At 42.8% G+C, this 25,780-nt stretch overlaps 1 protein-coding gene across 1 annotated transcript in view; it reads right to left on the bottom strand.

The window, feature by feature from the left end:
- RBFOX2 (RNA binding fox-1 homolog 2) overlaps positions 1-25,780 on the bottom strand; it is a 170,800-nt gene that overhangs the window by 24,051 nt on the left and 120,969 nt on the right. The window contains exons 4-5 of the mRNA XM_075722115.1: positions 22,119-22,265; positions 8,568-8,621 (exon numbers count right to left, since the gene is read on the bottom strand). Of these exons, the coding sequence (XP_075578230.1) occupies positions 8,568-8,621; positions 22,119-22,265 (201 nt within the window). The remainder of the gene's footprint in view (positions 1-8,567; positions 8,622-22,118; positions 22,266-25,780) is intronic.

Below are 25,780 nucleotides of genomic sequence, written 5' to 3'. Positions count from 1 at the left end.
TTAAGAGTATCACGTATTCCGGTTTCAAAATTTTCCTATCTACAAGTACTGTGTTGGACTTGAGTGTAAATATAAACATCTAAAGAACAATTCATCGGTAAAGGCAGGTTTTGTCTGACACTGCTGACCTACTGCTACCTCCCTCCCACCCTGCTACCCATCTTACTTGGCTTTGTTCTGAGATGGCAACCTCTGCGCTGTGGATAGTAACAAATCTCTGCCTAGTTAGACCACGAAGTTTGAGGAAAAATTGACGTGCCCTGCTTGGAGCAACCACAAAGGCTCGAGGACTACTAAAGCGTCCCTTTAGTTAGACTAATTTAAGTTCACTGCATCCATGAAGGCACATGCAACGCTCCTGTCCTACATGCTCATGCTGCTGCCAACTCATGCAGTCGCGTAACAGGGCAGGGTACGAGATCGTGCTTCCTTCCACGGAGACGAGTGCACTGACGTTAAAACAGAGCCAGTGTGACTAGGTGAATTCAGATTTTAACTAGTAACAAATGGTCTCCTTACTACAGACAACTGTGATGAGATATTCTTCATGCCATTACAGAGAGCAGGGCCAAACAAAAAACTTTGCTGTATTCTGCTTTTAGGGTATCTTAAGAACAGGAATAGCTGGTTCCCATGGCTTGGTATAAAGCAAATAGCAGTTTAACATAATTTTTTAATCTCTGCTGGCTCCGATACCCTCAGCAGCACGAAAAACAAAGCTTGCATTTGATGCAATGGAAACTCTTGATATTAACTGAAGAGCAAGGTTATGTGAGTGATCTACTGCTATGCCTTGTCAGGGAAATGGCATGCTAGCCTCGTAGCCCCTCTGTGCAGCTCGGGGTTGATACATACGGACTGAACCACTCCCCCCACCCCAGCCCCCAGGAAAAAGCATCTTGATTTCTAAGCACTGTTAGCAACAAGACACAAGCAGGCCGAGTGCTTTTTAAAGGTCTTTGCAACACTAATCTTAAAAAGCCCAAGCCATTCGCACATGCTGGCCTTTATCATCCACAGCTAGGTTTCCAGCACAAAACTGTTACACATTTGTAAAATGCAGGGTTTGTTCCCCCCCCACCACTTTTTTTTTTTCCACTGAACAGCAATAATAAAAGAACTTAGCCAAGTATTGCACTGTTGAGATCAACGAGAGCGCTCCTTTAGGCTCCAACCCAATAATCTAAAGCTTCAGATAATTGCATATCTCCAGCTATAAATAAAAAGCTATATAAATAACAAACTGATGCCTTTTTCAGAACAGCATAAAAGTTTTCTGTTTAAATGAATTAAAATTGGAGCTACAAGAGATCGGAGCTAATAAAACAGCCCAACCGCATATAACTCAAATATGTCGCAGGGAACCAGGGGAGTGCGGGGGGTGTAATAGCAAAGCTGATTATGAAGGGCCAGGGTATCGTGTCTGCTTCAAAGAACCCCTACAGAGAAAGGCAAGACTGAGAAATAGAGCAACACCTTTCCCTCTGGTTCTATATAATGGGGAAAAAGCATCTTTAAAAGGTTGGGGGAGGAGGGGAGGTAAAGACTGCAACAGGAATCTCTATTTCCCTCTTCTCTTTTTACATTAAAATTTCTGTTTGTTCTAGACAAGCCTGTGGAGACCAAATGAAATTTATGTCTTCAGTGATGATGTGAACTGAAAGCTGAAGAGCAAAGGGAAGGTAATTTTTTAGACATTAATCTGTGCAAGCTAGAACCAAACTAAGACTATTTTAATTCACATTTGTTTGCAATTAGTGAAGTCTGCATGGGATTTTAAAAAACACATTATCATTAAATATCTTTAAACTGATTAGGAATTTTCACTATTCTTAATAAGTTAACCCAAGGGTAGGGTACAATCCACATGCAGACTGTATGAGAATAATTAACAATGTGAATTAAAACAGAATTAATCCGATTCTGATCAACATAACTAATTAACCACAATTTTTGTTTTGTTAACAGATCAGTCCTTAGCTTGTGCAACTCTCTTTGTTGAGAACCATTTAATGTCAATGCTGAATTAACGCCTTACATAGTTGACTATGGCAGAGTCAGTATTTGTGCCCCCTTTGTTTGTCTTCTTAATGCATCTCTCAGACAATCAAATTTTCATCAGGAAAAATAGGTGAGCCATGCTTGACATTTTTGTTATTTCTAACTTTAAAAACTAGCAATTATATATACACATTTTTGAGGTGGGAGAGAAAAAAAAAAGCACATACATATAATTTTAATTCCTTCTCACAGATGACCTGTAAAGAATAGGGATTAATTTGTACCTAAATACATATACAACAAACAATTCTCAGTTTTCCCTCCCAAGGTTGTCTTGCCCTTGGAAAAAAAAGAAAAAAAGAGGTGGCAGATGACCAATATTTACTAGCTTAGCTTTATAGCAGGTACTGGTTTGCTCCACAGGAGTAGATATGGAGCCAGAAGAAGGGAAGATACAATCCTGGGTAAAAAAAAGACTTAAGGTTTCTACAATTTCGATTATACAAATAGGTTGGGTTTAATAAGGCTGTTATGATAAGAAGGCTGAAATTTTCAACAATTCCTGTCCACCAGCAACTGCCAGGGACTTCTCCCAAGCAGAAAAAAAGTTTAAGCCTCACTGTACCCAGCAAACACTAAATAACCCCAGCAAACATTTTTAGGACTGGTGAGTAATTTGCAGTGCCAGACTAACACTTTTTTACCCAAAGGTTTATTCAAAGGGCCTGAAGAGACCGAGTAACTGCCACCCTTTTAGTCTGGCCTCAGACTCTGCAATAAATAACAAGCAGCATGATGAGCCGTGAAAAAAAATAATAAATGTATATATATAGTATTTGAACGTTTCCATCTCTGAAGAATGAGAAAGAAAATTTACCATGTAACCGTAAAGGGAGAAATCAAAAGCAGACGGTTCTCCTGGGTGTGGCCAGAACACAGAAATTAAACAAAAAACAACAACAAAAAAAAATAAAGTAAAATAAAAAAGAAAATAAAACCAAAGGAAACTAAACAGAGCCCCTTGAAATCCATGCATTGTTAACCCTTCATTTGTCACGGAGTTTAGACCGGTCACCTCAGCAGCAGCGTCTTTGCCTTGTACCACTGGAGCATGCAGCCAGCAACCGGCCTTGCCATCATCTGCTGCTGTGCTCATTTTTAACCAAGTTTTTGTTTGTTTGTTTGTTCCCCATTCCTTATTTCCGTAATAAACAAACTTTTAGGAGACTGAAAAAATGGCCAAGGAGACAGCAGTTTAGGCTACCTGTTTCCAAGGCATCTGGAGAGAGTAGGAGGGTTTCAGCTATAATCCACCTGAGATGAGCAAGACTGAACGCACTGACAGAAACAGCACGAACTTCAGAAACACATTGTTGAAATGACACACGCAAACGCACACAGTTTAAATTGGTGAGGGAATCAGCGTAAACCAAGCTGCCACCATTTCAGCAGCTCTTCCAGCTCCTCCCTGCCCCTGTGCTGCACTTTGAGTGCATTAAAGCGAATAAGCATAAAGCACCTGTGCGTGTACCTGTGCAATCCGGTGAGCCAGATGCAGGAATTCATCTGGCTTAAAAAAAAAAAAAAAAAAAAAAAAACAAAAAACCCAAAAACAAAACCAAAAAAACCCAACAACAACAAACCAACAAAAAAACCCCACCCCAAAACCCAAACATAAATGGGTCTTCAAAAAAAGAAAAAAACCTACAGGGCTATTTTTAAGCTGGATCATTTCCCCAGTCCAGCTTGTTGTGTTGCTCCACTGGCAACCCCTCCTGCAAAACCGAGGAGGGGGCAGAGGCCGGGAGCGAATGGCGGGAGCCCGGCCAGCACTGCTGCTCAGCCAGAGCTCGGGCCTTCAGAGCAGCTCCGGCCAACTCGGGTCAGGGGCTTCGCGGCCCCGCGTCGTCCCCAGTTGTGCGCTCCTCCTCCTCCCCTCGATCGACCTTGGATCTTACTGTGCGGGCTGCGAGTTCAACTAGCAAAACTGGCAGAGGACAAGCTCATTTCTCCCTCTCTGTGTGCTGCATCCGGTTTTTTTGCTAATTTAGCACCCTGGATTCAACTCCCTACACAGTGAAACGAGCGCTACTGGGAAGGCGCCTCCCATAGGTACCTCAGCTTATACTATCAAGCCGTCAGCTTCAGCCTTAAAGAAACAAGTTCAGTGGTGTATGGACTAATTTAATGCATTAGTTTAGCATTGCAGAGTTGAAGGCATGAAACTGTACTTCACTGAACTAGGATAAAGGGACACAGGTCATGTCTCCTTCATGCCACTGGCATTATAAAGGGATTTGGTGGCCTGAGAAAGCAACGCTGGTCACTGGTACTTAATTTGTTACTAAGCCTCTTTGTGTTAATAACACTATTTGTATTTCTGGCTCAACTGGTGACTGAACAAAAATTATAAAAATAGATTTAAAATGAAAACAAGACCTCTAATTTATTTTATGTAACAACGGGTTGTATCTATTTCACTGAGTAGAGATTAAGTCCAGAACAGGAGTGGCACTCAACGCACCTAATTCATTCAAAGAAGATAAAAATGCACGTGCAAACATACAGTCTTTTAGGCACAGTTATCAAAAGCTAAATTCATATTCTTATCTTAACCTACAGTTAACTGCAAACATAAAACACCCCTAAGTGTTTCCACACAGCTTTCTGCACAAGTTTTTACTAATCACAGGTTTACGTACAGAACTCCACTCACCAATAGATGCAATTGCTTTGTGAAGACAAGATGTAAGCTACTATACAACCAATTATTTAATTAAACATGAAGCGCTTCTAGACACTTCAGTCCTATACAAGAACTTGGAGATCTGGGTCTCCCAAGTGGAAGGCAGTGAGGGACATAAACTTACACGGTCCTGAAACCACGGGCTTGCAATCTGCACTAATATGAACTCCTACCATTTAAAAAAATTTAAAAAAAAAAAAAGAGCTCCCTCTTCAGCCACAATTTTGCTGTGTGCGTACGTACTCTTGGTCTCTGAGTGTCATCAAGGGCACATCTTGGAACACCACACAGTACGCAGCTGATGAGCAAAGAGCTTGGATTCCCTTCCCCTGCAGTTTTACAAATGCCACAGGGTACTCGTTATGCAGGCAGACTGCATTAATTCTGCAAATGTCCACTTGTTTGCTTCAGCACAACAGTGCCAAAATACGCATCTAGAGGATGCAACTCTACTAACAAGAGGAGCAGGAATCCTCTCTCTACTTCCTCTGGAGGTGTTTTATTCATGGTTCAGTGAAGTGCATGGTAAACTGCAACCATGAGCAGAATGCTATTTAAAGGCACTTATATGGGTCAGAACTAGAAATGTAATGGTAAACAGGACAAACGAAACAAACAGCTAGCTTCCTGGAAGCAAGCGAAAAAACCAAACACATCAAGGGAAGACTGATGTCATTCTATTAAACAAGAATAAAACAAAATGAAATTAAAGGTATGTTTCAAGTTTGTATCTTGTTTCCCATACGTAGCAAAGCAATATCAGCGTGAAGTCTACCAGGGCCCATATAATCCTACTAAACAGATTGAATCTGGGCAGAAATCGAGTTAGGAAACAAGAATTCACATTGCTTTGAGAGGAGAATCAGCAAAACTAATTATTAACTGCCTCCTACTCTGCTGCGATACAGAAAGTCAACAAATAACATTTCCTAAGCCAAATGCAAGAACCTGAGGTGCGAGTTGGCTGTGACGGACACACGCCGCTCTCTCTTTAGTCACCAAACTTCCTAAATACACACAGATCCTGAAGATGCAGCCAGCTTGATATAGTTCCGCCAGGCTGTCGAAGAGAACTGCCTGGTCATCTCAGGTGGATTCAAAAGGAAGGATGCAACCCACACGCTTCCTCCAGTCCCTCCTACCAGCCAGCACTAGAGCGATCCCAGCAGAGATCTCCTGCCGCAGCTCGGCAGGGACAAAGTGCTGCTCAACCCCATCGTACACTGGGTTGGGGGCGAACCCAGGGTGCTTTGGGATTTACCACTGTACCTTTTAAATATTTACAAAACATATACACAAAACTCTACAACCCTTAGGAACCCGGGGAAGGGAAGGGAGCATTGAGAACACAGCACAAGGCAGGCAGCAGGAGCATCTGCTTTCGGATTCCCAAGAGAGAGGAAGAGGAGAAGAAGAGAGAGGTTTCATATCATTAGATTAGAATGGAAACCACAGGGCAGGAAAATGCATTCAGATTTTTTTTTTCCTAAGGTGGAGGAAGAACCCAAGAGTGAGTGAGTGGCCTCCAGAAAGATCCATTTCCTTTGCTTCACCATCAGATCACCAAACTGTTGTTTTTCCATTATTATGTGAATACCAGGTGCTTCGTGCAGCTACACCCCACTCAAACACTGGGGCCTCCCATTTTCATGCTAAGCAGGAATAATCTTGCATTCTTTTTAAAAACAGGAATTATTTTGGGTAGAGAAGGATGCAAAGATACCACAAAATTACTCTTTGGGTGTTTTGTCATTCCGTTCAGATTCTGCCCCATCCCTCATACAGGGTCCCAGTTTTGCAACTGCTTTTTGCTGTAAGATGACAAAAAAGCAGTAGAAAACTGCATGGTCAAGGACTGGAAGAACATCTCTTTAGATCGCTTTCTTTTTTCATATATTTATTAAGGATTCAGGATAAAATTAGTCAAGGAACTCTTCAGCAATAACTTTTGTTTTAACTGAAAACCAGAAGCCTTGGGCTTTAACAAGTGCACAAGAAGGTACTTTTCATAGTCATAAATCAAGTCTTCACAGAAAGCCTCCAACGTTAGTGTTGCCTAGAAGGGAAAGGGCAGCCGTGGGTGCTTAATACACACGGCTGTATGGATGGGAGAGAGAGAGAGGGTAAAGTTCATGTGTGGAGAGGAAAACAGTGTTCTGGAAAGCACAGGCAGTGGGGGATGAAGGATAGAGCTCACCACTTTGCCAGGCCAGTTATTTTTGTTCTTTGTTTTGCAATTACATCCAAACAAGTAGGGATTTGATAGAGGCCAGAGGCTATTCCCAAAGCCAAAGAGAAATAACTAAAATCAAGACTAATTCACAGATAGCTCTGGCCTATAAATATCAGAAGAACAGTAGAGAGCAGAATAACTATTTACAAACTCAGCACAGCTGATTGTCTTGGTAAAGCATATAGATTTTTATCCACAAAGGGAAGTAAAACTTTCTAACTAAGCCATATAGACACTTACTTGTTCAGACTGTCTTAATAAAAAAACCCAAACAAACCACGGTATTAAGCACAAACAAAGGATGGGGAAAGGGCTAACACTCATTTCTTTTGTATACAGATCAACTGCTTTCTGGTTTCCAGCTAATACAGAGACTGAAGAATTTCAGAATGCACCTTGGGCAACATGGGTGGAAATTTGCAGAGGGCTCTGAACATGAACATACCCTGGGATATATGTTGAAGCAAAGAGGCCACCTTAAGACTGTGAACCTCAAATCCAAGCAAAAGGCATAGACTCTAAACCGAAACTGCTTAGCTGAATTGCAACTTCAAAGTCTCTTGTGTGCATGCACACATGTGCGCACACGTGGGGGGGGGGGGGGGGGGGGGGGGGGAGGAGGAAAATTTTGTTTTAATTGAAAATGGGAATCTTAGCATTGATTAAGTCAAGCAGAGTATAGACATGCACTGTGCAAGCTTCCCCCATAGAGCTTTGGCAATGCACCTTGCTCCTGACCTGCAAAACTCCCTGCTATTCCAGTGCTGAACCTCCTGGGCAGAGAGAGAATCACATCAATTTGTCATTGTGGTGATACTGGTTATGTGATGAGAACCAATTGCCAATTAGGACAAAGATCACTGAATCTCTCTGCAGCTGACCTGAGCAACATTTGAAATCTCCTCTCCAGAGAAATAAATTACCATTAACCCTCAACAAAACTTCCCTCTTAATATATATCCATAAGATGAAAATAGGTGTGAATGCAAATTCAGTGGGGAAAGGTCCACATGGGACAGGGCAAGAGGAATGAGGATGCTTAGTATTAAGCATCAAATATCTCAAACATGAAAGGCTGGTATCTCAGAAGTGCTGAGTAAGTCTGCAAAATAGAGCAAATGAATCCTTTCACATATGAGATATGACAGTTTTTCTATAGAAGTATTTTAATGCAACGAAAATGTGGTTGGGGGAGGGGTGGGTGGGTGGGTTAGGCTTTGTTCTTACAGTCTCCCGTCACACAAAGCTGTTTTACCTTATTCTGCCTTCCCCACAGGGCACCCATTGCCAATGCAATGGGAACAGGTTGGTATGAAGGCTCAAGTGACTTACTCCCTGTTTGTTCAAAAGGCTGGGGAGCCTGATCCCACATTACAGACAGGAGTGTCTAGCAGCATTTGTACATGCTGCCCAGAAATGACCATGAGTCTGGAGTCAGAGGGAACAGGAGACAGCCCCCAAAATAGCTTTTCCCTTCCCCCATCACATTAATTCCTGCTGATCTCTACAGAGTATATTCTCTAGGCAATGAACTGCCTTTTACTCTGCAATCAAAACAGGAGAAGCGGGTACAGAAACAGGACTTACCTTGGAGCCACGCTCATTAAAGATTATCTCTACATCAAGGATTTTGCCGAATTGCTGCAGAGAGACAAGGGGAAAAAAAAAGATTTATTTTTGGTAATCCATTTTTCCTACCTTTTGGAGGATGGCTTAGTGCAAGAAGGGAGGTGGGAATATTTCCATTTCTAGCATACAGGCAAAGGCATAAAATCCCAGTGACTTGACCCCACTCCCTCAGGTTAGGACATGCAGATCCTCTTGGTCACAGACCCCAGGTTTTCTCACTAAAGTCTAAAGGAAGAAAAACAATCTCCAGAAAAGTTTTAGGGATTTGAGGTGGCCTTTCTTTTCCCCTGTTTAATCTAAACAATTCTTTCTTCCCTCATTCTACTGTTTCATCTAAGACATGGTTATATGATTTATTCTCAGACATCTAACAGCATTTCTCAAATGTAATTCAGCATTTTGTCTTCCTCCTGAAGCGGCTATCACAGAGAAACTTAACAGTGATGATGTTTCTCTGGAGAGGATAGTCACATAAGACTCCCAACCTCAGGGATTCCAAACCCCAAATCTCCTTTCCCCCCCCCACCTTTACTTTCCAAAACTCCAAGCCTTCAAAAGAATTGATGGCAGATTCATAAACCATGAAAATGTCCAACCCCCAACAGTTTGTTTTTCAGAAAAATAGCATTCAACTTCAACCTGTGACACAGAGCAGGCTGTCGATAACCCATGCAAGTTTATCACATCTGATACAATTCTGACCTCTGCCTCATCCTGGAGACCCCCAAAGAGAGCAGGGCCCCACTACTCTGCACTGTTTCAACAACTGGTTCCAAAGAGTTCCTGACAGCACAGAGCAAAAATGGGAAACGAGAGCTACAAGCTAGAAAGGAGATTCACCACACTCTGTGGAACCAAATATGGATCACATCCTTCACCTTGGAACGTATTAAAATATTTTTATTGAACTGGTCAGATTCAAACAAGTAATCTATAGGTAAAAGCATCACCACTTCAACAGAGCCCTACAATGCTCTGTCCTCTAGAAGCATCAGTGTTGTCATTCCAAACTGGAGGTCTGCTCTTAGAATCTTTTAGGTTGGAAAAGACCTTTAAGATCACCAAGTCCCACCATTAACCTAACACTACCAAGTCCACCACTAAACCAATTAAGGGTGGAGTAATAATTAATTTCACATTTCCTGGCTTGGTGGCTGGATTATTTTTTAATGAACAGAAAGACAGGTCTAAGATCTCATTTTCAGGAGCATATATACAGAGCAGTCTTCATTCTAGAGACCCATATTGTGCAGACAAATGCTGTATCTGAGCATTTTTCCTACACCATTATTTACAAAAGCCTCCATCAGCATGGTTTTGATCTCGCTGCTTGCAGAAGATATAAAGGTGGTAGCAAATGAAGGAATGGTCAATGTGAAAAGACAGGATGGTTTCACAGTTCGGAAAGATGATGAACACAGCCTCTGGGCACTGGGACACTCTCCACTTTGCCACAGTGCTCTTAGTATTATATTTGCCTTTTTTTTTTTAATTAACATTTCCATTTGGGGTCAAATGGGTATAATGCTCATTTTATGGGTGCCCTGCTTGAAAGACTTGTGGCCAGATTTGCAAACATGGAACATTTACAACAGCAAGCCATGATGACTGAGGAGAAGCTGTGAATACCTAAGGCAATAAAAAGCTATTAAGTTCCTTGAACAAGTAATCCACAACTGTCTTTAAGCAAACAAAATGCTTCCAACAATTTTAGCTATAGTTTTCTGTCTGCTTCCATTCTCCATTCTTAAAAAGGAGATAGTTGTATTATTTTACGAACGTTGGTTCACAGATGTTGTTTTTACTGTTCTATTGTTTAAGGACAATACTTGATCGTCTATTCATCCAAAGAACAATTGAATTCACAATATCCCACGTTACATGACGTTTGAATAATGCTAATGTAAACATGCATCTTCCTTGAAACCTCAACATCTCAACAGCTTAGGCTTGATCCATGCTGGATCCTCTTTTGACCACTGCTGTGCCAATCACAGCTAAAATACATTTTCTATTTCTATCCCACGCTTGGTGTGGGCTTGTCTATAAAGGAGATTAGCCGTTGATTGCTTTTTGTTGTCTTTGTTGCATACGGCTTGGGCACTGCCATGAAAGAAATCAGTCATGATTGCTTTCTTGGTAGGCTATTTCAGTATTGTTACACGACAGGGGCTGAACCAATTTAACAGCTCGCGGCTGCTGAAGGGCTGTCCGTGCTCCCTTGTCCTTCCTTGTCTGGTCCCACCAGCTTCCTAAAGCTGGCCTCAGTTTTCATTCTCACCTGTGGATAAACTGATACAGCTCACCAATCCTAAAAACTAGCCCCAAAAAAGGAATAAATACAAAGGTTTTGACGATTTACCGATCTGAAGTGGCTCAGAGGGTCAGGTGAGCATTAGGGCTCCGAGAAGCAAAAGGGAGTAGAAAGCAGCACACCCTGCCTGAGAGCAGGATCTGTCCCTGCCAGATCAGCTCAGCTGCCTAGCCTTGCCACACACACTGAAACAGCCGGGCTCTCAATAAATGCAAATGCCAAAATTGTTTTCAGAACCTTCAAAGCCAGAAAAAAATCACCATTTTCTACCTCATTAGAATCATCTTGAAAGAGAACAAAGTGTGCAGCTTCTGGTGCACAATTATGCCATGCCATCTTCCCCTTTCTCCACACCCAGCTGGGCCTGGATCCTCGGGTATCACTGCCAGCGCTGCCTGCCAGCCCTGTTAGGCTGAGCTCACCATGCAGGGTTTCCACACCAACAGGAAATACTGTTTTGTGTGTTTAATTTCTCGTGGCTGACAAAAAGCTTGCGGTAATGTGGAATGCAAGTGGTCTGACCTAGCTCCACGAGAGGTGGCAGGGCTGCCTCCCTGCCTTGTAGGTGATGGAGGTACATCACTTCCTAGATGACAGAATTAAGATCACCAAATCCTGCAGCTGCAGTGAGCACAGGCTTGAGATGTACTGCAGTGGGCTACATCCACCCATGCAAACTGCCCCCACCTCTTTTCTGCCTAGGAGTTGTGGGTGTTTGAAGAGGCAGGCGGGAGGACCTGCTTGGGAGAGGAGGAGCAGAGACAACAGGGGCTAACTGCTGAACTGAAGTTTGCTGGGGAGGGGCTTCCTGCTCCACGAAATTCCCTGGAAGAAAGCAGCATGGCCGCAAGGCAGCAGGACGTGCACTGGGCTCTTCAAGACTCTGCTGCAGCCATTGCCACAGCTGCTCTGACAGCTCCTAACACCACAGCTCTTGTCCTCACCGCTGCAGTGGTTACAGCAGGTCCAGCACTGGAGGCACTTTTTTTTTGGTAGCAGGCCAGAATTTTCCTGAAGAATGAAAGCACGAAAAAAGAACCAGTTCATTTTAACAGTTTATATCTCCTTCAAAGCTGAATCTAATTTACTGGAACATAAAAAGGCACTTTGTTCTTTGATGGTGCTTCCCCTACCAAATGTCAACAGTCTACTGCAAACAGTGGAAGTTTTAAGAGCTCCTTAGTGAAGGTCACAATTTTTGTATGGAAAATGCTAGGCCTTCTAAATACAAGGGTCAACACCAAATGCGCCTATAGTAATTTTTTAAAATCATGTATACATGCATGTTTGTATTTTCCAGCAGACAGAGGGTCTGGCCAAATAAAACAAGACCCATGCTTAGATCATCCATGAGGACTAACCCTCTAATCTCCAGCCTTGAAGACACGAATCATTGTGCTCACAGACCCGATTTGTTCACTCAATGATTACCAATAACTTCTACTTACAAGCCTGCACAGCAGCCAGGGAAAAAAGTCCTCAGCAGAGTTCACAGCCTCTGAAGAAGGCATTGCAGGACTAGAGACCTCAAATGCTCCCCACCAGGACTTAAAAAAGCTTACTATGTGACCAAGAAGCCAACATCCCCCATCACATGTCAGGTCTTGCATGCAAGCCTCCCCCATGAACTGCTCATGCACACGCCATATAATGGATAGATACACACACACACATTTCCAGACATGCCATGGCATAGGAGCTATAGCATCTTGTTTTATCTTAGTGCTCTATTCCCTGGAGTGACCTTGTACCAGCTTTTAGTTATTTTTCTGTTAAGCAAGCAGATGAGAATCATCTCCTCTACAATGGTAGCAGGGGCTGTTGGAAATAACAGTTTTAAGAGGCATAAAGATATTAACAGACATCAGCTATGGCCAGAACCCAATTTTCTTGCTTGAACATGATGTACCTTATCATAGATGCAAGGGCATTGTGCAAGGAAAGGTATATGCATGCTGTGTGTTTCCTTCCACCCAGATGACATGAAGGCAGCAGATTTTTCCAGCAGAGGCCATAACTACATTATATATAATAAATTTGAGAAATCTGGCACCAGCAAGCTTTTGCCTTCCAAGGCATTGACAGTTTGGTAGGGCCCCTCCTGTATGCTTTGTTCCAGCTGGCCCTGCCTCCTCTCCCTGTCTAGAGCTTTCAGAATCAGCTCCAAAACATGCCAGACAAATTAACTTAACCCTAAAGATGCAAAAAACAGGGAGTACAAGGTGAATTCTCTAGAAATCACAGAACAACAAAAGGTAACGTGAGACACCATGTGACAACGTCACAACCCTACAAGAGAACTCTGTATGCCCAAGCAGCTTTGCACTGGCCCTACAAAATGTACAGAGATGAGGGCAGTGAACTGTCTAAACCTTGAAGGTGCCCAACAGCATGTTCTCAAAGATGGCTGAAATTCAAAATAGCCAGGTAACCATTTCAGGTCCTCAGGCTTGAGGTGCATGGACCTGAAATGCAGGACCATTTCATATGCAGGATAGGTCCATGCTGCAGAGAGCGTCCTTACCCTAGCTCCCAGCTCCACAGGATATACTTTCAGCTGAGAACAGCTGGCTCCATCACAGCATGTATTAGTCAGTGCTTAGTTAATGGCAGCATGGTGTCTGCCAGAGCTACACTGCTATCAGTACATGAACTTCCTCACCTAAAGCCGAGTCAGATCTCTTCAAAATAGTGGGGCCAGCACTGCTACAGCCAAGCTTACACCAGTGTGCTTTGCTGACAGGAAAATAGAAGCATCAAGGATTTATAAACCAAAGGCACTACCATCGTTTACCAACTGAACAGACAGTAAACAAGCACCAACAAGCCCTTATTAGGGTTGACCTGTTGCCCACCAAAATACAGTTGTTTTCTAAGAAACCAGACTTTAAAAGGAAGCCACACAAAGAGCACAGATTTCTAACAAGATTTATAGACCACAGCCATCCCAGCAAACAAAGTGACGAGGAACATAGTTTCTCAGTCATTTGTTATCCTCTGACTCACAAATAAAAGATTTTCACAGAAAACAGTGAGATGGGGGTGAACAGTACCACAGGGTACTATTGCAGAGATCTTGACACCAGGCCAGCTTCCAAGTCTACCCTTCCAGCTCCTTGTTCCTGCCTTGTGCCATCCCCAGAGGTGTGGCTGCACTGTAACATGGTACTGCTGCCACGGAAAAGGTACTTGGACCCATGGCCACAAAAGCAGCGTACATTCAAAACTCAATTTGAGAGGACTCAGAGATGTAGACTGAATCCATGTAACACTGGGTTATAAAAGACAACTCCATGTAATTTTACCCAGGCCTTTTATGCAAGTAAATCCAGCAACAGCACAGCACTGTTTCCTAAATGACATTCAGCCCAGTCTCACTGCAGACTCTTCTAGTAACTCATATGAAAACCTAAACAAATCTTAGATAAATGTATGATCCACTCATCACTGTCTTCCACCAGACAGTGACTACAGAAGTTTCTGTGTCCTGTGGCCTCAGCACACAGCTTTCTTCGCAGAGCAAGACAGACAGTGCAATAGCTGCCGACATCTGCAGCGGCACAAGCACCCCTGTGCAGAAGTACTATGGTCCCAAGCATAGCTGTGCAGACAAAGCAGGATGCTCAAGCAGCACTGAGCACACAAGTCCTTTGCAAAAGGTGATTCCAGAAATGACCCTGCTGAAACACATCAGTATAAACAGCAGCACCTCTTCCAACTCTAACCAACATCAGCAGGAACAAAGTCCTGCCTTGGGACAGGGCTGGAGCTCAGTCTCATCGCAGGAAGAGCTTGGAAACAAGAATCATCATGAAGAGGCCACCCTGTGTCAGAATGTTTGTTCTCCCATACTGGCACGTAGGACTTGTTATGTGTGATCGCTGGCCAGTACCATTTGGAGATGAAAAAGCTAAAATACATCTTGATATCCAGAAGACAGGATTTCCTCCTTCAGATGTCCAATCCACTCAGAAAGCAGAGTCCCTTTCAGCAACTTTCCTATTGCTGTACTTCAGGCCTCACTGCATCAACACCTGTAGGTCAGAGCTTCTTGGTCTATCATATTATTTACCTACTTACCTTAATGCCTAATGAGTAGTATTCTGCCACTGCCAATACTTGTGCATCATGAATGACTTGTGTATTTAAATTTATTTACTGGCAAATACAGACTTAAAATTCTACCAAATTCGTGGTGAGAAAGAGCTGTTGTCTAGCTCGTTATTGCTTTAGCCTCAAACTATAGGCTCATGGAGGTGTTTTGCACTCTTGACACCAGAATGAAGCTGGATGAGAAATTATATCCACTGAGATATTTTAGGAAGCGCAAAGTGCCAAAATATTTCCCCAGAGACTGAGATCTGAAGGCTACAGGAGCTTCCAAAAATATCTGAGCTCCCAGAGCTTGGATCATACAAAGCAGTAGTCTACCACAGACGTACACCATGAAGAACCTCGCAAGAGAGGTATGAATTATGCTTAGAGAAGGAAAAGGATAACATTACCTGCCTTAAAATCCGATGTTAAAAAAAAAAAAGTAGCTACCATTCTGTCACCTTTAATAAATGAAGTTATTAGTAACTTCATTAACTGAAGTTATTAAATGTGACAGGATGGTCACCTTTATATAAAACAGCTATATATTATTACTGCTGTAGCTGATAACACACAAAACCCCTTTATCAACTGGGCTGATGATGTTCCCCACCAGAAGCAGTTAACAGCCTACAAGTAGTAGCCATGGAGTGAACAAGGTTTAAAAAAGGCATGTCTCTATCTGAAGCCAGAGCCTGAGAGAATTCACACCCTGTACTGTGCTATCCCACCTTCATCTGCAATCGCCATCAACATAGTCCTTATTTTTATCTTACACATCTCCTTTTTTAAAAATAGTTGAAGATTCTTGAGCAAAGAGCATTTTACCATGGTAAATTCTGAGAAACATCAATTCTGACTCCTCATACTGTTGCTCTCACAACAGGTTTAGCGCATAGACACCTGTACAAACTACCAAGATCCACTTTGCTTGGTTTTGTGGGGGCAGCTCATGATTCAGCTTCAGAACAGATGGATTTTCCTCTTGCAGGCAGTCCAACCCAGCCTCCATCTTCCCCAGGAGACTCTGAATTCCATCTGACTCTGAAGTCCAGAACTGACCAAAGTATCCCAGCCAGTTTTACACTGGGAGGAAAACTGCTTCTTGAGGCCTAAGAGGGAAGGCTTGAAGCTATCAGCCATGAGGTACAAGCACAGACACTATCATAGCACAAAGCTCAAAGGACTGGAAATGATGTTGAGGGAAACATGAGCTTTTCTTCTGCATACATAGTCCAGTAAGGAAGGGGACAGCCTACCACCAGCAGTTAAGGAAAAGACTACTACCATCGTGTCAAGAGTCCTTACACACAGTAGCCAAAGAATGTCCCTCAGAAACTGGATAATAAGATTTTGAAAAGAATCATAGAATGGTTTGGGTTGGAAGGGACCTTAAAGATCATCTAGAGTTGCTAACTTGTTTTTAAAACTGATGGCAACTCTTCTACTCCCTGGTAAGTTGTTCCATTGTTTAAATTAGCCTAAATGACTAAGATTTTTTCTCTTATTTCAAGGTTAATTGTGTTAAATCTCAGCTTCCAACTGGAAAATCTTATTATATAACTGTAAACAAGACCTAAAAGCCCTATTAGCAGGTATCATCCATGAATAAGCACCTGTACAGAACAGACTTGTCATCTCCCAACCTCTCTTTAATAAGCTGAGTAAATCATGTACCCAACACCTTACACAGTTAAAAAGCCACTCATCTTCCAAACCCTAGATTTTTTTTTAGTCCTAAACTAATCTCAGAACTGAACAAAATTATGCAGTCACAGTCTTTTCAACTTTGAACATGAGCAAGATCACATCCCTCCTTCAACCTGATACCCCCACTTTGCATTGTTGAAGCACCTGTCTTCAACGATCACTAGTTCACTAGTACTCTCCCAAATCTGTTTTCCAAAGAGAGCCTTCCATCCTACAAGCACAGCCCGCTTCCCACACACTCAGTACTCTGCGCTGAACTGCATTAAACATGTTTTTGTTGGATTTATTGTCAGTTAACCAGGCATTTCAAGTCATTCTCGGACAGTAGCCTTATCTTTCTCTTTCCTCCTCCTCAAACAGTTTTTTTTAACCACAAGGTTTTAATAGGTTTTAAGTACTGTCTCCATGGATTGATACAGATACTGAACAGGACTGTGACTGAAATGGATCCCTGGGGAAACTGACACGAGAAACAGTCTTGATCACGATGTCTCCCCAATAACTACTATTTTTTATTATCTATCCTTAAAGAAGTTTTTAATCCCTCTAATGTGTGTTGTGTTTATTTGAGATAAGTATTCTTTTTCTTAAAAATCAGAATTGGTCACTTGGATGAATTCAATTGGTTGAGCAATGTTCAGCTATATCAGTATTGCTTTGTACAATCTTGTCAAAATAGACAAGACAGTATTTATCTGAAAAGATGTGTATTGCCTTAGACAAAGTCACACTGAACAGATATTAAAGCATTTCTCCAGATTCTAATGTTTTTCTAAAACATTCCCAAATTCTTTGTACCTTTATCTATGGATCAACATATGGATAATCAGTTCGTAGGTCTTTGCATCATCCCTTTCAATTTTTTCAACAGTGAATCCTGGTGGGGAGTGTTCCAGCCTTCTGCAACTCCCCTAAGCTTACAAGAATTGGCTAAAAATTAACATTAATGAATAAAAGAGCTCCTTGCTTTGGCTATTATCTTTGGACATACCTTATCTAAATTCGCTGGCTTTTAAATATTAGCGAGCACTGTCTCATCCTCCTTTGTTATAAATTATATTCAAAACCAGGTACGATGCAAATACCTCCTGTTACATCATAACCACAGCAAGCTGGGTTTTTCTGACGTTTTTGTTTGGGGTTTTGGTTTTGTTTTGCTGTTTTTTCCCCAGAGACACACAACTATTTCCTAATTTTATACTGGACCTACACCTGGATCTTTTCTCTTTGCATGTCAAATTTTGACACCTTCTCTGAACCTACATCACTGCTATCTCCATGATTAGCACATTCCCTTTCTCACCTGCTTCTTTGTTTAAGTTTGCTATTATATTTGCTGCCATTTACTTCCTCCTCCTCTTCATTCTCTCTGCCTAATGTGCAGAATGCTTTGTGGTTTATTAACACAGTTTCAGTGACTGTGGAATCATGTCTTTTTGGCCATCAGTATGATTTCGTTGAACACTTTATAGCTTCCATTAACATTTCCCTTTTAAATGTACCTTCCTGGGCAGTTATCCTGCCAATTGTTTAAACTCGAAGAAACAGACTCTTCTAAAGCTCCTTACATTACTGCTTCATGCCATATTCTGTTTGCACAAAGTAAATACAGACAAATAACAATCACTGGTACCTAGGCAACCGTGGGATTTCAGGTCAGCTATTAACTCTTCTTTATCTGCTAGAACAAGGTCAACTATTGATTTATTCCACAGTGGGTGCAGAACTGTGTGCATTAAAAAATGACCTATTCCTTCTAGAAGCTTTCTAGAAGTCTTTTTATTGGCATCATGAAATGTCAAGTAAATATTATCTTTTTCGAGTAGACTATTTTATTTGCCTCCCTATAAGAAGCATATACATAAGGAAATGTTTGTTCCATTCCAGAGAATATTGCAGGGACCTGTTAGAAACACGCAATAGGTGAGAGATGGTTTGAAACCTGAATAACTTGAATTTGTCAGGAAATCCTTATGTCTGCAGCTCTCACAAATGGTGAAGGTTTAGAAAGCGTTATGTAATTTTCATTTAATCACACATGGGACAACACATCTGAAGTCCACCTCTACTCAAGTCTGGACGAAAGCATTAGCTAATGTTCTGCGCCCCAGGACTGGGCTGACCTCTCGCATGCTGTTCCATCCTCAGGGGACTTCTTTACTCCCTCCCTACCATCACATTTATTTCTTCCTCCACGGCTTTGCTGTCTAACCCATTCCTCTCTTTGTACAGTAGCTTGGGAAAATCACTCCAGGCAAGGATTTTGAGTCTCTCAGATATGACGTTGAGGAGATGTGACCTGACACACAGAAGGGAGAGGGAGAAGATGGGGGTTACAAGCTAGCCACAACTGAAGACTCAGACAACCATGAGTCCCCTGCAGGAAAAAGGGTAGGTTTCAGTGAGCCACCCAAGGGAAAGCATCCCGATCCTGAAAAAGAAATAGGGGCGAGGAGGATTCAGAGAGAAATGCTCTCCTGCTTGAACATGCCGAGAGAAGCAGCAGTGAGAGAAAAAGGGCCAGGTGAACTAACAAAAGGTTTTATAGGGAATATACCACTTACCCCAGTTAAAAATCACATCACTGTGCTGTAACTCAAGATGATGTTTAGAGAAAAAAAATAAACCAGCAACAAGTAACTTGGGGAACAACAGAAACCAACTCATATAGTATATTTCCCCACCCCTTCTAGGTACAACCATTTGGGTCCAAAAAAGGATGAGAAACCTTAATGCAAGCAGTTAGGCTTAATTTTCTGCAAGTCATTTCTCAGGACAGCAGTTCATTCACATTGCCTGGGTGTCCTCACCTGCAAAGAAGAGATAAGAGTCACCAGGACAGGGATGTTCTTGTCATTTCCATTTCATCCATATGCCCCACACCAGGAGCACAGGGAGGAACAGCATCAAGGTGAACGAGCGTGAAAGGGGCCAGTCATCAAGCCAAGCACTGGTCTCAAGGGAAGGGGCAGCAGCAACGTGGAACACTTTATGTAAGTGATGCAGCTCCCAGGAGAGGGGAGCAGCAGTACCACAGAGCAGGACGTGCTAAATACAGATTGTAGCAGGTGGTCCAAGAACTGGCTGTGACTTCAGCAACCGGTTTATCCAAACCGGACGGAACTGCCTACCGCACAGCCCTGCAACAGCAAAAAGCAAGCTAAAAACCACAAAAGCAGAACAGGCAACTGAGAAGATTCAGCAATCACAGATTGCCAGGAGATGAGTTTCACCCTGAAAACATTCCCACAGATGTCAAGAGTGTGACAATCTAATGTATGAACAACATGGATGCAAACCCAGGCCTCTTGCAAAAGAATCACAGAAACATAATTTTGGCTGGAACCTACCTCCAGAGGTCAATTAATGCAACCCCTGCTCAGAACAGGTCTAATGAGATCGGGATGGCCAGGCTGCGTCCAGTCAGGTCAAATACCTTTTCAAGGGTGGAGGTTCCACAACCTCTCTGGGCAACGTGTTCCACTATTTAACCACCCTCACAGTAAAAGAAAAAAATTTCCCAATTTCTAATGGAAATTTCCCACGTTCCAACTTGTGTTTGTTGTCTCTCATCTCATCATTACACACAACTAAAAAGAACCTGGCTACATTTTTTCTGTATCCGCTGATCAGGCAGTTGCAGACAACAAAAATAGCACCCCTCTGCCTTCTGTTCTCAAAGCTGAACAGGCCCAGGTCTCAGACTCTGCTCACATGCCATGTTCTCCAGCCCCCTGACCATCTTAGTGGTACCCACTGGGCTTGTCCAGTGTTTCACTTAGATGAAGTGCACTTCTTGCCCCGGAGAGCCCAAACTGGACACAGTATTCCAGGTGCAGTCTGACAACTGCTGAAGACAGGGGGAGGATCACATCCCTGGGCCTGCCGGCTACTCACTAACAGAGCCCAGAGTGCGGTCGGCTGCCTTTGCTGCAAGGGCACGCTGCTGCTCATGTTCGATTTGTTGTCCGTCAGGGCCCCCAAATCGTTTACTGCAGAGCATCTTCCCAGACAACCAGCTCCCAGCCTGTACTGCTGCAGGGGTTATTCCCTCCCAGATGGAAGGCTTGAAACTCACTCTTGTTGAGTGTCTTAAGATTCCTGTCAGCCCATTTCTCCAGCCTTGCCCTCCTGCATTTTGACCACTCCTCTCCATATGGTCTCATCCACAAAATACGGACAGAAAAAGCTTCAAGAACAAGGAGCAAAGATCTCTCACAATATATAGCAACTGGGACTCTTGCTGAGGACCATCAGTGAAATTTTTAACATTTCTGCACATTTTGTTCACTTTGTAATGTCCAAGCTATGAACAGATAAGCCCAATTCTTCTCTCATTTATAGCAGTCTAAGTTTGAAGTCCATGAATTTGAAACATTTACAATACTGTAACACTACTCTCCATGTGCGAGAGTGTGTGTGTACGTGCATGCATACACACCTACACAGATGGCTCAAGAGATGCAACAGCTGAAACAGGAATACTGCAGAATTTGGAGGAGCAGCTGGCTATGCAGTTAGGACCAAGGTATACACTCAAAGCCTAAGGTGGTAGGAGGAACCTTAGCTTTGGTCTTTCCTGACTTGAGTCCTCTGCACTGCATCTTAAACAGGCAGCAACTGTCAACTTTATAAATAACAAGAAATATTTCTGAAGACTTTAAACATGCCATCTACCATCATATCAACATGTCAAATATTCCCGATGATGATGATTATGATATATAGATAACTTCACTTGAAGGTTAGGTCATGAAGCATCTAGCTCATTTATCTCTGTGTTCACATGGAATGAGTCACCACCTATACTCATGTGAACAAACTCTTCCTCAAAGAGCTTATAAATTGAGAATGATGAATAGCATACGAAGATTAGGGAAGACAAACTATTTGGTCAAAAGAAACAGAATGTGTATCATGCACAATGTAAAATACCATCTGACTTGCACTAGCTTTTCCACATGCAATTGCTAGTTGGCCAATTCCTTGCAGCAATTTTTCATCACAGAAGTGGATCATGAGGAAAGACATAAATATTTCAACAAGTTTCTAAGCAACTGAAAAAACAGTGCTTTGCAAGGGATATATTAAGTCAATGTTTAATCCTAGTCTTTACTGGGAAATAAGGTGAAGTTTCGTCTTGTTATTTTTTCCAAACCAATTGTCAGGTTACACTGCACATCTTGATATGAACAACACAGTTATAGTTTTCATGTGTATTTACCAGCTGAGGTAAATGCTACCAATTGTCATAGTCCTGAAAATATTTCGCAGTGTGCTGACTAAATTGAGGGGGAAGGACTCTTCATTCACATGAATATACCAGCACCACATATCTCACCTGTGGGGAAGGAGAATCTGCCATGCCTTAAAAGGCGCTGGTAACTTACCCCAAACATCTGCCGAAGGTCAGGATCTCGAAAGCGGAAGGGAATGTTAGACACATGAAGTCGTTTTGGAGTGGATTTGCTCTCGGTATTCTCACTGCTCTGTGTCTGTGATTGCTGTCCATCTGTCTGTGCCCCTCCTTCTGTCTGCTGAAATCAGAAAGACAAAAGTATGTGCATGAATAGAAACCACACTAATTCCTTTTATGTGCTTTGTCTATCTTGTTTTAGGTATTAGTACTACACTTGCAATTGCGGTATCTAGCACTTAACAATTATTTTGATAAAGCCAGTAACACTTAACAATTGATCTGTTGTTCCTCCCCTCCCTTTCCATGAGTAAGCAGTAATGAGATCTCAGCCTCCCTCCCCTCATACCACCTTTTAGCTTAGCAGATTTGCCTTTGGTTTTCTTAAATTGCTTCTCTTTTTGCCTGTTCTTCCTCACTTCAGCTGCCACCATATGAAAGCTCTAATGAAGAGGCGGATCTTTCATATCCTGAAGCTGGGAGGTAGTACCGCCACTCTAATCTCATGTGGCAGGATGTTCATGCAATCATCAAAATCCCACAGCTGAAGAGGCAGCTCTTCACTGGGCCAATACCAGAAATGCATCCCCAGGCAAAACGGCATCTGTTCTGTCAAGCTCCCTTCAGAGAAACATTACCCCAAAAGAAGATCTATAATTAAATGGTAAAATCCATATATGAACAGCTTACGGATGTCTTTGATTAACTTTTCTCGTACATTTAAAAGTCAGCCCAGGGACAGGAAACAGTTATTACCACTGCAGGATTTATAAAAACTCCAAGTGCTACTTTCTGCTACCAGTTCCACAGCTAAAACAAGGGAATTTATTCCAGCATTCCCACGGACTGACTGGTACAGCAAAGCCAGGTCAAGGGGTGGGCCAGGGGTACTTGTGCACAGAAAAAATACAGCAGGAAGGCAGAGGAAGAAGGGAGCGCAGTGTGCCAGAGGAGAGACCTAATGCCCCCACAGAGATGACTGGCAGGGGAGAAGAAAGGAAAAGAACCTCAGCCACCTGTGTTGGGCTCAGACTAAGGAGTGGTAAAATTTGAGCACAGCACTCAATATAAAGGCAAGGCCCCTTTGCAAAATGGTTTGATGAGAAAATGGTATTTTTTGCACTTTAGTCAGAAAAATGACCTCAAAACCTCAGAGCTACAGAACAAAGTAGACTACAATTTGGTTGGTTTTATTGCTCTGTCCCTTTCCAAGAGCATGCATTAACAGGCCAAGGTATTCAAAGAGCACCCACCCACTCATTCAATCTCCTGCTGCTTACCTCAGCCTCCTAGGAGTCATGCTTTGACCACCTGTGTGATGCACTTTTAAGTGTCATTTCCTTTCTTTAGATGCCAACCTGACTTCTTCCTTAACCCATCAAGTAAAAAGAAGTTCTACAAGAAGGCAAGGACCGTGTAATTGCTAGAGTCAGCCCTTTTTTAGGCACCTTCAAAAACACAGGCATACCTTAAAAATAAAGATATAAGAGTAGGGTTGGGTGTTGGGTTTCTTTTTTTCCTGTCTGGGGGCCTTTTTTTTCCCCCTCCCTGCTTTAAATACACAATTTATGTACCAAAGAGGAAAGAAGTCTCAGGGGAGTTGCCCACACTGACTCCCCAACCACTGACTGGACTTGCTAGACTGCTCTGCACATCATTCAATATACAACACTTCATGAATATTTGGAAAGAAACATCTCTCCACAGATAAACTAAACCAGCAACATTAAGAGAGCTTCTTCTGGCCAGAAACATCTCTTGCAGACGTGACCTTGGACTTGCATATTGGTTATGAAGCACGGACAAGAGCAAGCAAACAGTAAGCACTGGGGTCTTGTCACGCTGAGCAAAGCAGTGGCAGCTTTCCATTTTATTTTAGTACAGCTGTGCAGGCAGCACAAAACATGTTTGATCTGGTTAATATAAATGAAGCTGTGATAGGAAGAACAAAGATACTGCCCTGTGAGTATCTCTACTTCCCACAGCCGTGCAAGTCTCAGAAGAAGCCTAGCAGGATGAAGCGTTTTTATTTGGCTAAGACTCATCCAGCCCCCAAACATCAAATTTTCGAGAACAACCTCAGAAACTTCCATTTGATCATATCTAAAAAGCTGCCTCCCTCTCTCCAAGTTCCCCCTCTTCTCCCACCATCACACCTATGACAAAATGCATCTCCAAACATACAGAGAGTGCACCCTAGGGGAAGAATCAATGCAGCCAGCTTGCGATTAAATCAAACCATGCTATTTGGTGGTTTTATGTTTATGACTCCATCAGAGTCCTTTGCTCCTCAGGGCAAATCTGTCCAAGAAGGACAAAAACACAGGAGTAGCCTATCCATCACCACCATACACAACACCTGCAAGTGAGTGCTCCAAAATAACTCCCCAAAATCATCAACACTCCTGCTGAAAGGGAACTCTACAATCCATTTTGGAGCCCTGCTAGTGCAGCTTGCCAAATCCCATGTTTTCTAAGGCTTTGCGTGGAATTGGCAAGTGGGCAAACACCCACGCACACAGGTGCATCCTCAAACAAACACACTAGTGCGTCTTCTGCAGTGTGAATGAGGAAAGGCACAGATTCTGAACAGTGATGACAAAAATGTTTTAGTCTTTAAATTCAAATTTAGGTTGCACAGGACTGGATCTGCCACTTCTACAAGGGAGAAAGCCAGGAGGTTGTTTGCACTCCTCTCCCATCCATTTGTTCACAGGCAGAGGGCAGAACTCCTTTCTTACCAAGGGTGCAATGTATCATGTACAGTGGCCTGCTCAAAAACACTCACAGCTGTTCCTGCATATGGCAGAGTGCTGCCACCACACAGGAGTCATTTTGCAGCACGTGAGATGTGTACAGTAGGACAAAGGCTTCACAGAGGAGAAACAACAGAAGGAACAGGGGAGCTCGGTCCACTCTTACCTTTTGACTACACTAAGAGTCCACAAATGCTTTTCAGGCTTTCACATATCCTGATTTTTCAGCAGTAGTTTAACATTAAATACCTTCTCTCTCTGGATGCTGTAAAGCTCCCTCATTTGTATCGGCCATGGCCCTAAGGTAAGATTTGAACTTTCAGCCACTATAACATTAGCTCAATACATTTGTCTACTGCCACACATTCAGCTACAACATAAATGAAAGAAAGTCTCCTCAGATCTTGCCTTCCCCCCCCTGCCTTTTATAGTTACCCCTTGTCTTAATTCATTAGGAAGGAGATGAAAGGAAGGGCCTGGAGCCTGTTCTCAGGCGGCACATAATGGAGACTGGCAACAGCACTACCCTGACCAAGCCAGATGATAAAAGCCTGCATTTCACCGAGTGCCCACTCCCCACCCTGACTCCTTCCCCCACACTGAGTTTCAGCTCCTTCCTTCTGGCCTCACGTCAACACTTCACAGCAAAGAACCTGCCCTCTCCCTCCGCTACAGACAGCGATTCAGCTCGGAAGGGAGCTAATGCATGTTCCCTAGCTCTCAATGCCTCTCATCAGGCAATACAGAGACATGCTGCGGCAAAGATGCTACATTTAGAAACAGTATTGGATCCACTTTACCTCCTCAGCATAGTCTGCGTAACATATGCAGGTGATAATGTCATTCATGCCTGCACACGCAAGCTCTGAGCTCTGCTCAA

The sequence above is a fragment of the Pelecanus crispus genome, chromosome 1 (assembly GCF_030463565.1).
Source record: "Pelecanus crispus isolate bPelCri1 chromosome 1, bPelCri1.pri, whole genome shotgun sequence".
Lineage (NCBI taxonomy): Eukaryota > Metazoa > Chordata > Aves > Pelecaniformes > Pelecanidae > Pelecanus > Pelecanus crispus.
The sequence above is the reverse complement of the archived record's forward strand: the minus strand, read 5'-3'. Positions and strand labels throughout refer to the sequence as shown.